Genomic DNA, 15395 nt, shown 5'->3' on the forward strand with positions numbered 1-15395 from the left:
CAGGGGATGTATTCTGCGACGATCACTTTCGGCGATACAGTCTCGCTGATTGGCTGTTAAGCAAAACCGAAAAACAAATAGCACTATCTCTCAGTTCGGGTGTACGGCAGTTTTGCGTCACCGTGTTTTTAAGTGCTCCCGACATAAGCTGTATAAATGAACACGTCTTTGCGAGTTCGGTTGATGGTGAAGCGCAGTCAGTAGTGGTAAGAAAGATGGTAGTCTAGAGTACCTTGTTTTTTTTTTTTTTTTTGACCGCGGCTTACACGTTGTTTCGCGGTGATATTTGTTCTGTGCTGATGGCCTAATGCATTGTGTTGCCTTGTGTAAGTGTCAAGTTTCGGTGACAGTGTCCTGGCGCAGCTGACAACGGCACTATGAACAACGCATTGCTCTCGCGGCTTCTCGCACGCTGGCAGGAACGACAGGCCCGTCGCGGAGCTGTGACCCGTTATCTATGACGGCAGAACCTTTTCGGCAGCACTTCCGCTTTATAATATAATAAAAAAATGTGTTTTGCAACGACGTGACTTGTAGCACAATTTAGTAATAAAATGAAACATTTCACACATTCTTTTCAGATTATTTTACCTAAATCGCTCGTAGCCAACCCTAATAAATTGCGCAGAAGCCGTACTGTGGCCGACTCACTCGAAAACAACACACTCGAGCCGCTCTGCCCTCGCAGTGTGCGCTCTTGCTTGCGTTGCGAACCGTTCGAAAACGCGTGTCGGCAGCGCATGCGGACGCCGTGGCTCAGGAGTCGCTTGCATTATTCAACGTGCCTATCAGCGAGGCACGTTGAAAGTGGTTGTTGCTGAATGCGTGCCCTGTTCTGAGCAACAGCACCGAGTGAACTAGGCAGTTACGTAGCATTACTTTAAATGTTTTAAAATGTGTGTGTTTCTCTACTTTCTTAATAAATCGAAACTCACACTGATAATATATTTTGACCTCTTCGTTAGCAAGCCTCTAAAAGTATCAGTAGCTAGTGATGATGATTTCAATCTCCCATTTGAACAAGTCTAAACCGTGTCTAGAATGTATAACGCTCTCCAGTAAGAGGCACATGAAAACAGCTTTCAGAATCAGTTTTCAATGTGTGTGTTTGAAAAAGTCTGATCTCTGGCGCAACTTTCACTAAGCTTAGTTTTACTATGGGACCTACTTCTGTATACCTGTACCTGTAACTGAGGAATGCGTGTTATGGCTATTTCCGTGGTCTTTGCCCTTGGCGGATACAAAAAACATAAAAATAATAGAGGCAGATAATTTGTGTCTCGTCATTACGGCTCATTAACATCGCACTTGTGAGGTCAGAGCAGCAGAAGTATCTCAGAGGGAGGCTTTCAATCATCGCATTTATGCTCTCATGCACAGAAGGGTGACAATGGTAAGAAAAAGTCGGTAGTTGTTTGCGCATAATCTTAGGTTTCGACTTGGTGCGGTTTTATTACTCACCATTGCACTTCAAAAGTCCTACCACAAGTCCAACATGCACAACTGAGCATTCTCACGGTATTTAGTACACTTGTTCAAAATTGAGCCCCTTCAGAATATCGGGGGGTTCACAGTAAAGATCGTAAAGAATTTCCTACTCGAAAAATAGTGTCGAACCTTCAAAATTGATCTATGAATATGGCCAAGACGCTGATTTGTGAGCAGTGCTATCTGGAGCGCGAAGTTAAACAAAAAGCAGCTTCTACAGAGTTTCCTCTAGGGCTAGCTCGTACCTGGTACTTACGATGCTAAAGCAATGTGTATGTCTCTTTCTGTTGGGTTTGTTCCGCTGTATTTGTTCTAAAACCGACCATTCGCAGGCGAATAATTCACAGCCTGCGTTTTCCACACAGCGTTTAAGAACTGCCTCTCTGCATGGTATGGGCAACGTTCTTGTGGGAAACGTATTGTTCGAGAATATTTTCACTACAATTTTTTCTATGTAGACAATATTATAAAGTGCACTCGATAAGCCGGCATTGTAAATTTATTACATGTATTAAATGTCTTGCAACTTAGATATTGAGGAACCACAATTAGTTTTCTAGAACTTATGACGGCTCATTACATCCCTGAACATGGCTCATGTTGGTAAATCGTTGCTCAGATACCTGAAAAGTGGTTATGCTCCTGTTGTAGTAAGAAAGTTAGTAACACAAGCTGCATACGCCTACGTAAAACAAAAACGAAACACAGGCTAGAACGAACTGAGAAAATCGTTTACCAAAAATGAACGGGTGAAACCAATTGTACGTGTGCGACATGTATACTGTTGTATATTCTAATTTATTGCAGGTAAACAATGCTGGTATGACCATGCAAGGTACAATTGATAGCACTACGACGCAAGACTACAACCGCATCTGGGACACAAACTTTCAGGGCCCGCTTTGCATGATGAAGAACGCTCTTCCATACTTGCGTAAAACCAAAGGTATGCATTAGATTGTTCCCGGCGGGGGAGGGGCGAGCAGAGGACATTTACTCCTTCCTATTAAAATAATCTCTTGGTGTTCATGACTTAAGGCACCGTAGTCTGTTTAAGGCGATCACAAGCACCACGCATGTATTATTATATGCAATAAATATTTAATGGCCAAACGAACGTTCTCATTGAATAATTTTTGTGTTCATTCCCAGTGTCCATTTCGGTGCCTATGTATGTTTTCGATGTTCTTTTCTGTAACCCTTTTACTGCCGCCTGGTAGGGGGGGCTGCGGGCTCCTGTCAAGCTGCCGTTTGTTCGTGCAGCTTTTACTTGCAGCCTCCTCCATCTTGCTTGATGGGAAATAAACATTATTATTATTATTATTATTATTATTATTATTATTATTATTATTATTATTAACTCAGTCCGAGAGAAAATGTGACGCACTGTGGTAAGTGTTGGGGAAGTAGGAGAGTGCAGTGTCACCTTCTGCATCGAATTAACACGGCAACCTGGGCGAGTTGGTGATTGAACATGTTCCTATGGGTGGGCAGCGTAACCCGGACGAAGGACGAGAGGAAGTACACACTACGAGCGCAGACTAACAACTGGTTTATTTTTTCAAGCAACGGACTATAATATACAGAAAATGTAAACACGTGTAAAGTGATGTTTACAAGGGTGTTAGCCTATCTTGCCATTCAAAAAATTAGTTTCTTTATCCTGGAGAGTGATAGAAGTCTGGCTGACGCATACGCTTGAATTCACATGCATGAAGTAGGCCTCTACGATCTCGTGGTTGACTTGATTCCTATTATTATACAGTATTTCCAGTTGTTGAAACATGGGTTTTTATGAGCAAACTCTACAATGCGCGGCCAGATTAGAACATGTTTCATTCCTGATCGCACCTTGGTGCTCCTTAAGGCGGATGTTAAGGCAGCGTCCCGTCTGCCCCAAGTACTTTTTGCCGCACGAAAGTGGAATGACGTAGACCACTCGCACGGCCTAATGCAGTGCACTTCCCAACAATCTCGTGTTGGGCAGTTAGGCCTTTTTTATCATAATTATATAAAACGCAGCAACACTTTTCTAAGATAACCACTGCACTGATCTCAATGAAATTTGTTGCATTTGAGAGAGAAAGCAAAATTCTAGTGACTGTAGCAAGCATAATTTCCATTTAATGGCTGATTATGGTGAACATCTTTTGAAATCTCGAAAGTTCGAGAAAATAGCACGAAGTTTACAAATAATTGTTCTGCATCGAGAACAAAAGTCGCGGCTTTCTGTCAGCGGCATCCATTAGACCATTAAAAGCGGACAAATTGGATATGCCAATTTATAGCTTACGTGGGCTTGTTACGTTGTGTACAAGAGTTCTGCAAAAGCTGTACTTCCATAATACTGATTTTTTTTTATTCACTAAAAACAGATGGATTTCGGCCGCTTTAGATGTACTCTTAGTTGCAATTGACACAATTGCGATATTGTTTTTCAATCAAGTTGTAAACTTGATTGTTCCGCTTTCTGAGAATTTGCAATGTTTGTAAATCTTCAATAAAAAATTGACGACCTAAATGAGAAATTTGAAATAAACCATCACCAGATATAAAACTCGTCAAATTTGGTGCAGTTGTTGCGGAGAAAGACGAGTCCAGCGTTAACAGGTATTTAGATAGGAGCTCCTGAGCTAAAGCTTCCTCTGAAGGATGGGGCCTACTTTATACAAGCCAACACTCAATGCACGTTATACTGGTATCGCTATTTCGCCGGCATGTGGTTCTCGCTAACATAAATCACACGGATTAGCTTGCCCATCTTTTTATCTTTTTGCCAAATTCCGCACACTATTCAGTGGCTCTGCATCATAAACAGCAAGGGGCTGCATGTATCACCTAACCAATTACTCGTGGCTTATTTCTAATTTAAGGCGTGCCTGCTGAACTTTTAACTCTTTGTGATGGATTTTGTGATTAAATAGGAAATGTTTATGAATGAGCTGCTTGTCATTCGATTCAGTTTATGTAGTGATGCGGGAGGCGAAGTAAGTGAAAGGTTTGGGCACACGAAACCACAGCGGATGCGATGGTCGCTGAAGACTGTAAAGATAACTGCTTGCTGTAAGACATCGGTGTAAGCGCTAGGCTCTTTCATTGAGTGCTGTGGCCGTTCACAAGTTTCGATGACAATTCTTGCTTGATGTTAGTTATTTCTTCTCGATCGCTTATACTGTACATGTACGTTCATAAAGAGCACCTCATACGATGTTGTGCCGTTGACCCGCGCCAGCTGCGATGATCACTGATGCGCTAAATCTCTTGCAGGTAGCATCGTGAATATCTCAAGTGTTGCGTCGACGATTGTGGTGAGCTATCGTCATGGAAATATCAGTATTTACTGGACGAATAGATTGGCTCTCCTGGGCCTCGTACGCTGTTTTCTGCCTGAAAGTCTCACACCAGTTATATACGCCAGCAGCAGTTTACGGAGAAAATAATATTGTAAAATGAAAGCTGGCGTATATTTCTGCGAAGGAATTTTGAATGCCAAAATGTCACCGTCAATGACTACGATTCACTATTTCGCACACTACGATCCAAAAAATGCCGGCTCAGTAGCAATGATGGATGATGCAACTCGTGTTAGCAGTGTTCGGCTACGGTAGATAGAATATAGTAGAATGGACTGAGGACTTAAATCGGTGAAGCATAACGTTAAGTATGTATATTTCGATTCCCTAGGCGGAGTCTTTGAAATCGTCATTACAGCAACGTTCGAAATTTATCGCCCGGAGATTACCTTCATAGTCGTGTTCGGCTTTACAAACACCGTACATATCTTTTAATGGATCCGCAAATAACAGTGACCTAGAACTCATAACCAGCAGAAAAACTACGAAGGCTGTTTACTAAGTATGTAATTGCTCGTTATAATCTTCGCGTCGTCAGGTGGCGCTAGCAGGGGAACTGCCGCGTTTTGCCCCAGCATCGCGAAGAATACTTCAGTACATTGCTCTATCATACATAAGCGCAAAAACATTGATAGCATTCATAAGGCTCGTTTTCGGTAAAGGGGAACAGATCGTTTGCGAAGACGAAGCACGAAGCAACGTGGACGAATTGCGGGTCGTTTGCGTTGCCCTGCCTTCGTGTTTCGTCTACTCAATGCCCTCTGTGCAAGTAAACAGAAAATGACGTACACAGCAAAATACCCAACGGCCCAGAACGTCCACCTTACTGCAATGTATCTATTTTCCTATCGCTTTTCTGGACAGGTCAAAGGTTTGACCCCTTACTGTTTGACCAAAGCGGCACTGGACCACCTGACACGATGCGCTGCTTTAGGTGAGTGGCGTGGGTTTTCTGCTAATTGTGCAAATTGAGCAGAAGTTCGGCGGCATATTTTATTGCAGTGGCGCAGACAACCACACCTTTTGTAGAAAACCAACAGAACAACCAGCTTTCCCGTGAACTTCAGTAATTCTCACGAAGAGAAATGCGCTCGTGTAGTATCGCGTTGGAGAGCGCGTTTCTCAAAGGTGTCATTGTTCAAAAGACTAGCGCAAACAACAGGGACACAGACAGAGAAGACGACAGGACGAGCGCATAGTTCTTTAGCGCTCGTCCTGTTGTCTTCTCTATCCGTGTCCCTGTTATTTGCGCTAGTCTTTTGATTAATGACGACACACCAACTAGCCCAGCTTTCTGCCTTGATCTCAAAGGTGTCGCGTTCCCAAAAGCCCCGCTAATGCTTTCTGTTTTTATGGTTGTCCGATTACAGGAAAACGCCTTGCCCTATATACCCGTACTTTTTAGAACATTAGTCTTGCTTCCATTCGCCAGAGCAAGGCCATTTTATTATAGAAAGCCAATTCATTTGCGTGGCTTCCTCTCATCACTACTGTAACGTTAATACGAGAAAATTGCGTAATGCCAGCCGAAAACTGAAATTTCGCGACTATCGCACTTTCATATATCTCAAATCGCAGAGAAAAGGAGCTTTCAGTGTGTACAAAGTATCTATCAGTGGCACGTGAAAAGGATTGTCTGGAAGACTGTTAGGAATTCTACAACGGCGCTTGTATTTTTTTCTTACGTAGTACTATGCTTGCTTTGAGAGAACGTTTCGATTGCAGTACACCAAACGAAGTCATGTCGTTATAATTTAAAAAATTCGAGAGCCATACTACTCTGAAGGTGGATGGCCAAAGAAGTTTTATGGATGGCATAATGTAAAACACAGATACATAAATATATTGCTGTTGTTTATTATTTTACGCAATTTACTATAGCTTTGGGGTCACTATGGTAGACGGCCAAGGGTTCGACGACGGCGATGGGCAGATTCTTGGCCAAAGTTACTTTAAAACACGAGCGCCTCGTGGGCGTTGGCACCACGGGACCGGTGTAGCACTGTTGCCCGAAGCGTTCGAGCATAAACGAGGGCAGCCAATTGCCTTCTGGCCGCGACACGTCCACGTTGAAGTCGCCAACGACGAGGACTGGTGTTTGATCGTCATTGGGCGGGTCGAGCAGCGATCCGAAGTGGCCGTTCATAAAGCCCTCGATGTCGCGCTTGGAAGAGGCAGGGCGAACGTGCACGGCGGCAATGACCGCCCCATCGGCGGTCTTCACGGCATGCATGTCGGCACAAAACATCGCGTTTTCTTGTTCTTGTGTAGTGAGCTAAACATCGTACCGGCCGATGGCGGCGGCTACGTCATTCCTCACGTATATTGCAACTCCGCCATCTAGCGAGTCGACTCGACAGGCGCACGCAACGCCGGTGTTTTGTCTTCAGCGAAGAAATCCGACATCTCGGAGAGAAACAGGAGTGAAATTCGTCGGAGTAGGGCGTAGTGGACCACGCCCGTTGTGTGCATATCCAGCGACCTGACATTGAGAGTCGCCAGCGAGAAGATATATTGCGAGTCGGCGAGTCTAGGCGCACGCGCTTTGGTGACGGTGGGAAGGTGGTGGTTATCTAGACGCCGAAACTCGCCCAGCACGCCGCGGTCCACGTTCTCTCGTATGTGGCAGAAGGTGTGACGTCCTTTGGCGTTGGTCAGTGGTAGCCGGTTGACGTCCGTGCGCTTCGTGAGGGCGACGTAGACCAGCTTTCGCGGGTGCCTACGGTCGTGCTCCTACACGACGTCCGTGTAGCTGGCCCGCTGTAACTTGTGAGCGGGAAACTGCTCGTGCCGACAGGCAATCCCCGACCTTCTGCCCAGAGTGACGGATACGGTACGCAACTCTACGGTCCCCCAATCGGTCTTAACTTTGATGCAGCGCCTGCAAGCCCATTGCGCGAGTGGTTTTTCCTTGACGCGCGCCATGCGACCGGTGTGAGGGACGTAAATTGAATCCAAAGGCGGACAGCATCGCACGCGTTTCCCTCCCAGTATTGGATGTGCTGCAACGCTCCGACTGAGCCGTTGACGAGTCCGCCTTTGGCGTCGATGTTCAATGTGAGCATGTAGGGCTTGCCGCTGGTGAGCACGATCGCGTGTCGAAGATTGCCCATTACTGTGTGCGTCATGCGTGCCCCCTCGGCGCGCGTCCAAACGGGTCAGCTGTGGAAGAAGACGATGATGCTCGAGCCATTTGCTAATGATGATTATTGATGATGACTGTGGTGGTGGTGAGGATGATAATAGTTTCCGCTTGTCAATAATTGACAAATGGCTCATACCCTCTTAAACAATGAGCGGCAACGGAGCCACCTCTGGAAGTAGACGACAAACCCGTGAGCAGTGGGACGAGCACGTTCCAGCGGTTGCGCCGAGGGGCGCCAGCGAGCTAGTTCGCGGGTTACACGCAGATGACGGACGAGGGAAATGCCCTAGCCATATACAGCGTCGGTGGAAAATCTTGTGCCGAAAATTATATATATATATATATATATATATATATATATATATATATATATATATAATTATATAAACGAAGGAGCACACTTACGACAATTGCATTTTTCATGTTTTAACGCTTCGGCCGTGGCGCGGCCTACGTCAGAATACACACAGATACAAGTGCGCACCCGCTTTTATGGGCGTGCGCACGTGGGCATAATCAGCTGTGCATGCACGTGTCCACTTGCAAATAATAACAGAAAAAGTACAGCAGTGAGTATAACATAAGCCCCATAAATGATATGTGTGAAATATCATTACGGTATCACGATGATGGTACATGAAGTTACAGAATGATATCAATTGCGACATGGCAAAACTAGGAACAAATTGATTCGGAATGGTTTGTCATTTCTGTACAAGAATATACACATCAAGATATGGCAGAAAGGCACGACATTTTTCCTACGCTCTCGTTGATACCGGATGACACAGCGTCATCCGGTATCGTTTCGCTTTCTAATTTATTGTTCAATATATCTTCTGGTAATTGGAGTTTGTAATTTTGGCCATACGCAATACAGTAGTCGTTATGAATTAGTGTCGCTTGCAGATTATGTCGCGCTTCCTGTATCAATACGTGCATATATACAGTACCAAACACAAGATATAATACTTTTTCATTTAGCGCCTGTGTGCTCAAAGTTTCAGAACGTTATAGCTAGTTTATGCCAGACCTCTAGCCTAGGGCTGTGGTCTCATGAATACAGATTGCTTTGGTACTTTATCCACGCCGCATAGCCCACCCAGCTTCTACATAATTTTTGCATCCCAGGAACGTGTCGCAAAGAAATTGTAACAAGAACCATGCAATAGTAAAAATACGTGCGCGCTCTAGACAGAAATGTTAAAGATGGTTCCGAAGTATAGATGGCCACTAGGCTTAGTATGCTACTACATGTTTCATATATAACTATAAATCAAAGGCCGGTTGAAAAGAAAGAACACGCACCCTTCTTCTTGCACCAAAACTCGGAAACAGGCAGCACTGAACACCATGAAAAGAACAAGATGGAAGGTCGAGCTTTCTGACATCGTCAATGAAGAAAACATCATGCATTCCGCACACCAGGGCTGACGTATTTTCACTGCTGGTTGATATTACGGTTTTCTTGTGACAAATTCTAGGGATGCGCAAATAATGTGCATCGTGGCTGGGTGGTGCGCCGTGAATAAAGTAATAGGACAGTGCGTTTTCAGGAGACCGTAGCCCTAGGTTACTGGTCTCGCATAATGCCGCACTGAACTTCTGGGCCGTTTAGCTCACACAAGCCAGCTGTAGAATCCCATATGCTGTTGGTGATTACTTTTCTTGCCATAGGATGTAATGACAACAGTCTTTCCTTCGGAGGTAAAGGAGGTGAACATAACTTTATGTCCAGACGATCGCTCATGTCGCTGTATGCAGATGATGTTAAAGCACTTCACTGATTTTTTCTTTTATTTTTTGCAGAGAATGCTTCCTTTGGAGTGCGTGTCAACACAATCAAGTAAGTAAAGCATATTTTACTTCACAAATTTTCACTTAGCAGTATCAGAAATAGGAGTGTCATTGCAGGCCGGCGTGCAGTTTATGCCAATATTGCTTCTGATCTCTTGAATTTCTTACGTCTGTGTGCGCGGGCGAGAGGGCCTATATACCTGAACTACAGCCTGCTTTATACTGCATACGAAGCATTCATAATGAACGCAATGAGAACATAAAATGTTCCCAGAGAACATACAATGGCTGTATTCATTGTGGCACCGCAGATTGTGGCCGCAGTGCTTTCCTGTAGTTAAAGCATAGAGCATGATGATGGAGAAAAGAGAATTCCTAGCCTGTATGCAGCTCGTAGAGCCTCAACATTGTAAATTTAAGCTGCAGCTAAGTGGGGTACAGGTGCGCGACAGTTGCCACTGAGTTCGCCTGATAGGTTATTGACTACGTCTGGTTACTTATAGCAATATTGGCTCGCAAGTAGTGAGTGGATGAGGCTAGTGCGGAAGGGCTCGAGAACATAATAAAGCAGAGTGGAAGCGAAATGTATATAAATTAGGTGTAGTCAACGCTATGAAGCGAAATCAACTACGGAAAAGTGGAAGTGCTGGAAACCACAAGACTGAGCTCGTTGCGGCAGACAATGTAAACTCATCATCAGACCGTAACTCGTGCTTGCGGGCTTCGTTACAAATCACGGTGTCAAACTGAAAAAAAAAAAGTGAGAAAAACGATGGTGAAGATCGAGTTCACGGCGCTCCAAATCCCTACGGTTCAGTTGTGGTCCAGTGAAACAGAAAATTCTAATGGCTCGCAAACCAGTCTGCAAGACTGAAGTGGTTAGGCGCTGTACACTTTATTCTCTCCGATGGTGACACGATATACAGTACTATCGACTTGTCCGCGAACCACATGCGCAAACTTCCCTGGATAGGGCAGGAATTTATTGACATATCGGAGGTAGCAATTATTCGTTTTAGATGACTATCAAAGGACTAGTATTAGTTTTAAAGTAATACAACGAAAATTTACGGAAAGAGCAGGAGATTCCTAGTAGATTCCGTCCATACTGAATACGTGCGAAACTATACAGAGAGGCCTTCCGAGATATTTAGCCGCACAGATTCCAATGTTCGTAAACGCAAATCTCACAGTGTGCTTTTGTTGTTGAGGGCTACACTATTGACACGTGTACTTATCTTTATCGGGCGACCACGTTTCGCCGCCTAACAAATGTTATCGCAGAGCGCGGGACGCGCCTGCATGTATCCGAAGTTTCTGGAAAGTTATCGATGCTTATATCCGCTCTCTGTTGTCGCCGAACCTTGTGTTATCTGATTTCATGACCTGACGCGAATGGTGTAGAACTCTGTGGAAGGCACGCGGGTCCCAACGATTGGTCTGGAACGTTCGACGACTGCTCTATAAAAGCCGACGCGCTTGACCCGCTGATCAGATTTTCGACGATCGCCGATCGTGTTCGCCGCTATCGTTGTGCTATAAGTGTAGCCTGTTTTGTGGGCACAGGTTCGCCCAATAAAAGTTAGTTTTGTCGTTCACAGTATTGCTACTGTGTTATTCAACGTCACTACCACATGACATCTGGTGGAGGTGCTTTACGTTCATGTACCGGACGCCCCCGACAAGCTGTAATCCAAGCCCGGACCGCAAAGACAACACCAGCGCCGTCCCGGAACATTGAGCAAGCCGCCGGCTACAGCAGCTGCCCCCGGAACACGGAATTCTACCAGAGACGACCAAGAAGATCGTCAGAGAAGTTCGTCCATAGACGACCAAGAAGACAGCCCCAATGGCAGTTGGAGCAGCCCCAATAGTTCTGCAGATGCCCAGGGAGCCACCGACGTTCCGCGGTTTCACATTTGAGGACCCGGAAAGCTGGCTGGAGACGTATGAGAGGGTCGCTACGTTTAACAGTTGGGACAGCGACGACAAGCTGCGGCATGTCTATTTCGCATTGGAAGACGCCGCCAGGACCTGGTTCGAGAATCGAGAAGCCACCTTAATGACGTGGGACCTGTTCCGAAGCGGCTTCTTGCAAACGTTTACAAGCGTCGTGCGAAAAGAGCGAGCCCAAGCAATACTGGAAACCAGAGTGCAGCTGCCAAATGAGACGATTGCGATCTTGCGAACATCCGATTGCGAACATCCGACAAGGCCAGTGGGATTACTACAGCCGATCAAGCCTCCTTACCGACCTTTTCAGCAGATCGGGATGGACTTGTTGGGACCGTTTCCGACATCAGCTTCCGGAAATAAGTGGATCCTCGAGGCGACGGACTATCTCACCCGCCTCGCTGAAACTAAAGCTCTACCGAAAGGCACTGCAGCCGAAGTGGCGAAATTTTTCGTCGAGAACATCCTGCTGCGACATGGTTCTCCAGAAGTCCTCATCACCGACCGAGGAACGGCTTTTACACCAGAGCTCACCCAAGCCATTCTGCAATACAGCCAGACGAGCCACAGGAGGACAACTGCCTACCACCTGCACACGAATGGTCCCACGGAGCGCCTCAATAAGACCCTCGCCGACATCCTAGCAATGTACGTCGACGTCGAGCACAAGACATGGGACGCGGTCCTGCCGTAGGTAACCTTTGCTTACAACACGCGGTGTAAGAAACAAAACAGATCACGCCGTTTAAGCTGGTTTACGACGGGAACCCGACGACGACGCTCGACGCCATGCTGCCGCACGTCACTGACAAAGAGAATGTTGACGTCGCTAGCTATCTCCAGCGCGCCGAAGAAGCCCGACAACTCGCCCGCCTACGGATCGAGAACCAGCAGTGTACCGACAGCCGACACTACAACCTCCGACGACACTTCGTCGAGTACCAGCCCGGTGACCGTGTTTGGGTTTGGACACCGATACGCCGACGAGGACTCAGTGAGAAACTACTTCGACGCTATTTCGTACCCTACAAGGTCATTCGACGTATTGGCGCACTGGACTATGAGGTCGTGCCAGACGGCATTTCGCATTCACAGCTGCGCCGCGCACGATCTGAAGTGGTCCACGTGGTGCGTCTTCAACCCTTTTTCGGACGCTAACGAACTTTCCTTATGTTGTTTTCTTTGCTACGAGTGCTTCTTTATTACTTTCCTTTGTTTGCAGCATCGGGTCGATGTTTTTTTTTAAGAGGGGGGTATTGACACGTGTACTTATCTTCATCGGGCGACCACATTTCGCCGCCTAACAAATGTTATCGCACGGCGCGAGACGTGCCTGTATGTATCCGAAGTTTCCTGAAAGTTATCGATGCTTCTATCCGCTGTCTGTTGTCGCCGAACCTTGTGTTATCTGATTTCATGGCCTGACGCGAATGGTGTAGAACTCTGTGGAACGTACGCGGGTCCCAACGATTAGTCTGGAACATTCGACGACTGCTCTATAAAAGCCGACGCGCTTGACTCGCTGACCAAATTTTCGACGATCGCCGACCGTGTTCGTCGCTATCGTTGTGCTATAAGTGTAGCCTGTTTTATGGGCACAGGTTTGCCCAATAAAAGTTAGTTTTGTCGTTCACAGTATTGCTACAGTGTTATTCAACGTCACCACCACGTGACACTATTTTATAGCAGCCTTTTGTGCGTTTAATTGGTGCACTAAGAGGATAAGAATATTAAGTTTTCTTTCTTTGTAACCAGAACACAGTTCAAAAGCAGTGTTCTTAGCCCTGGAGCACTCAAGTGATTTTTCTGTTTATTCCGAGGACGATGGTAACGTGTTGATATATGTTGACGTGGTGACACGTTTGTTATTTGAGCAAGAAGGACCCAAGCTAGAGCAGGCTACTCAAGAAGGACAATTGACCAATGTAACCTTCGTAACCGTATTGGTTTCTTTCTTTGATTCCCTCTCTATGTTTTCTTTTTTCCAGCCCCGGTGTCATCAGAACAACCTTGGCGTTAAAACCTGGAGATAATGTGGACGAATACATGGAGGTGCGTAAGTCAATACCGGCATCAGTCGCGTTGGTTAGACAAGGCACAAAGGAAATTGCAAAAGCGCTGCTCGAAAAATGGGAACTTGTAAGGGCAGACTATCCTACGATCATTTAACGATGGTGAAAATGAGGTAATAGAGGCGTCGAAAAAAAGTCGTGGCGATGCGGTATACGCAGCGTGATTTCCGGCCGGTGGAATTATTTCGCACAAGGACGATTATTTCGCGGTATCCTTATTCAACTGGTGATATTATAGAGGCACAATTATTCACCCATCGCAGGTAACGCTGCATCAGCGTCATTATGATAGCCTATCCGTTTAATGAAAGACATTCTCCTATATATGTGACATGATATATCACCTCTTCATAGGCGGCGATCTGGATGATGCGCTGTTCACGCTCTTTCGCATTCTTTCGCATCTTCATGACAGGATCATGTTGCATGTGGTTGTTCCGCGTTGATACGACTTCTCAATTTTATTCGACTGGGCTGTAAGACAGTTCGGATGCAAGACCACACTGGGCACTATCCGTACCCTTAGAGAAAAAAAAACTGGACATTATTTCTCCAGTTCTGCCTGTCCTGCACTAATGAAAACAACATCGATAACTTGGTGATACATACCTTCACTTATCTCTGACATATTCTTTCCGTTCTTACACTGTTGCCCCGTTTTGAATATAGGATTGACTTCGAAGAGTCAGGCTGTTTACTGCGACTAGCAATTCATTTTCTTACAGAAGATCACGTCAGCTGGTCGGTAACCAGCATTCAGTTTGTCTTAATATATACTGCGTACTGTTTGCATAGGTGTTTTACTTCATTCGTACTTGATGCCATGTGTTGTATACAACGTGCTCAGAATTTCATTGCTACCGCTGTGCAGGCTATGGAGAAAAAGACCGGTGCCGCTCATGCTTTGGGAAGAACTGGGACGCCGGACGAGGTGGCGCGCTGCATCGCCTTCCTGGCTTCGGACGACGCCTCGTTTGTCACGGGCATATCGATGCCCGTAGACGGGGGCATGCTGCTGATGTCCTCCCTGTCGCAGGGCACCCCTTTTGAGTAGAATAAGTGGACTGCGTAAGGGACAGATTCGACACTCCGTCGATGCTTGGTAAAACTGTAGCAGGCAAAAGGAACGAATGACACAGCTAGTTTAGAAACAATGCTTGTTTCCAAACAACATGTATACACGGTTCTTTGTGGGTGCAACAGCTTTACCATGAATAATTACTAACTGACCGAGCCTTCAGTTACTCAGTCGATGTCCGGGGGCTGATTCGATAAACACAGCTTTGCTATTTGTCCGCTCTCGGCCTTTTGATGTTTAAAGCGCGGAATAAAGACCTAGGCTGCGTGCAGCGTACTTCTGTTGACACTGTCTGCCATATTTCTTCTCAGAATTTTTCTTATTTCCTCTAAAAAACATCGTGGAAGAAATAGGACATAGTGGGATTATTTATTGTAATATTGTTTGTTGTGTTTAGTTAGATTTATTGTTAAGATATCGAGGGGGAGAAATGCGATAAGAAATGACAGATCGGGTCTCACGATTACTGTTCACAGTAAGGCGTTAGCATGGAATCACTATGGCGACAC

The 15395-nt window shown here is 45.7% G+C and overlaps 1 protein-coding gene across 1 annotated transcript in view; it reads left to right on the forward strand.

Moving 5' to 3' along the window:
• The window catches only part of LOC126524428 (meso-2,3-butanediol dehydrogenase-like), a 47421-nt gene extending 32259 nt beyond the window's left edge, over nt 1-15162 (forward strand). The window contains exons 4-9 of the mRNA XM_072287362.1: nt 2296-2434; nt 4756-4796; nt 5706-5775; nt 9796-9832; nt 13725-13788; nt 14680-15162. Coding sequence (XP_072143463.1) covers nt 2296-2434; nt 4756-4796; nt 5706-5775; nt 9796-9832; nt 13725-13788; nt 14680-14862 — 534 coding nt within the window. The 3' untranslated portion in view covers nt 14863-15162. The remainder of the gene's footprint in view (nt 1-2295; nt 2435-4755; nt 4797-5705; nt 5776-9795; nt 9833-13724; nt 13789-14679) is intronic.
• The last annotated feature ends 233 nt before the right edge of the window (nt 15163-15395 follow it).

Source organism: Dermacentor andersoni, chromosome 3 (assembly GCF_023375885.2).
Source record: "Dermacentor andersoni chromosome 3, qqDerAnde1_hic_scaffold, whole genome shotgun sequence".
Lineage (NCBI taxonomy): Eukaryota > Metazoa > Arthropoda > Arachnida > Ixodida > Ixodidae > Dermacentor > Dermacentor andersoni.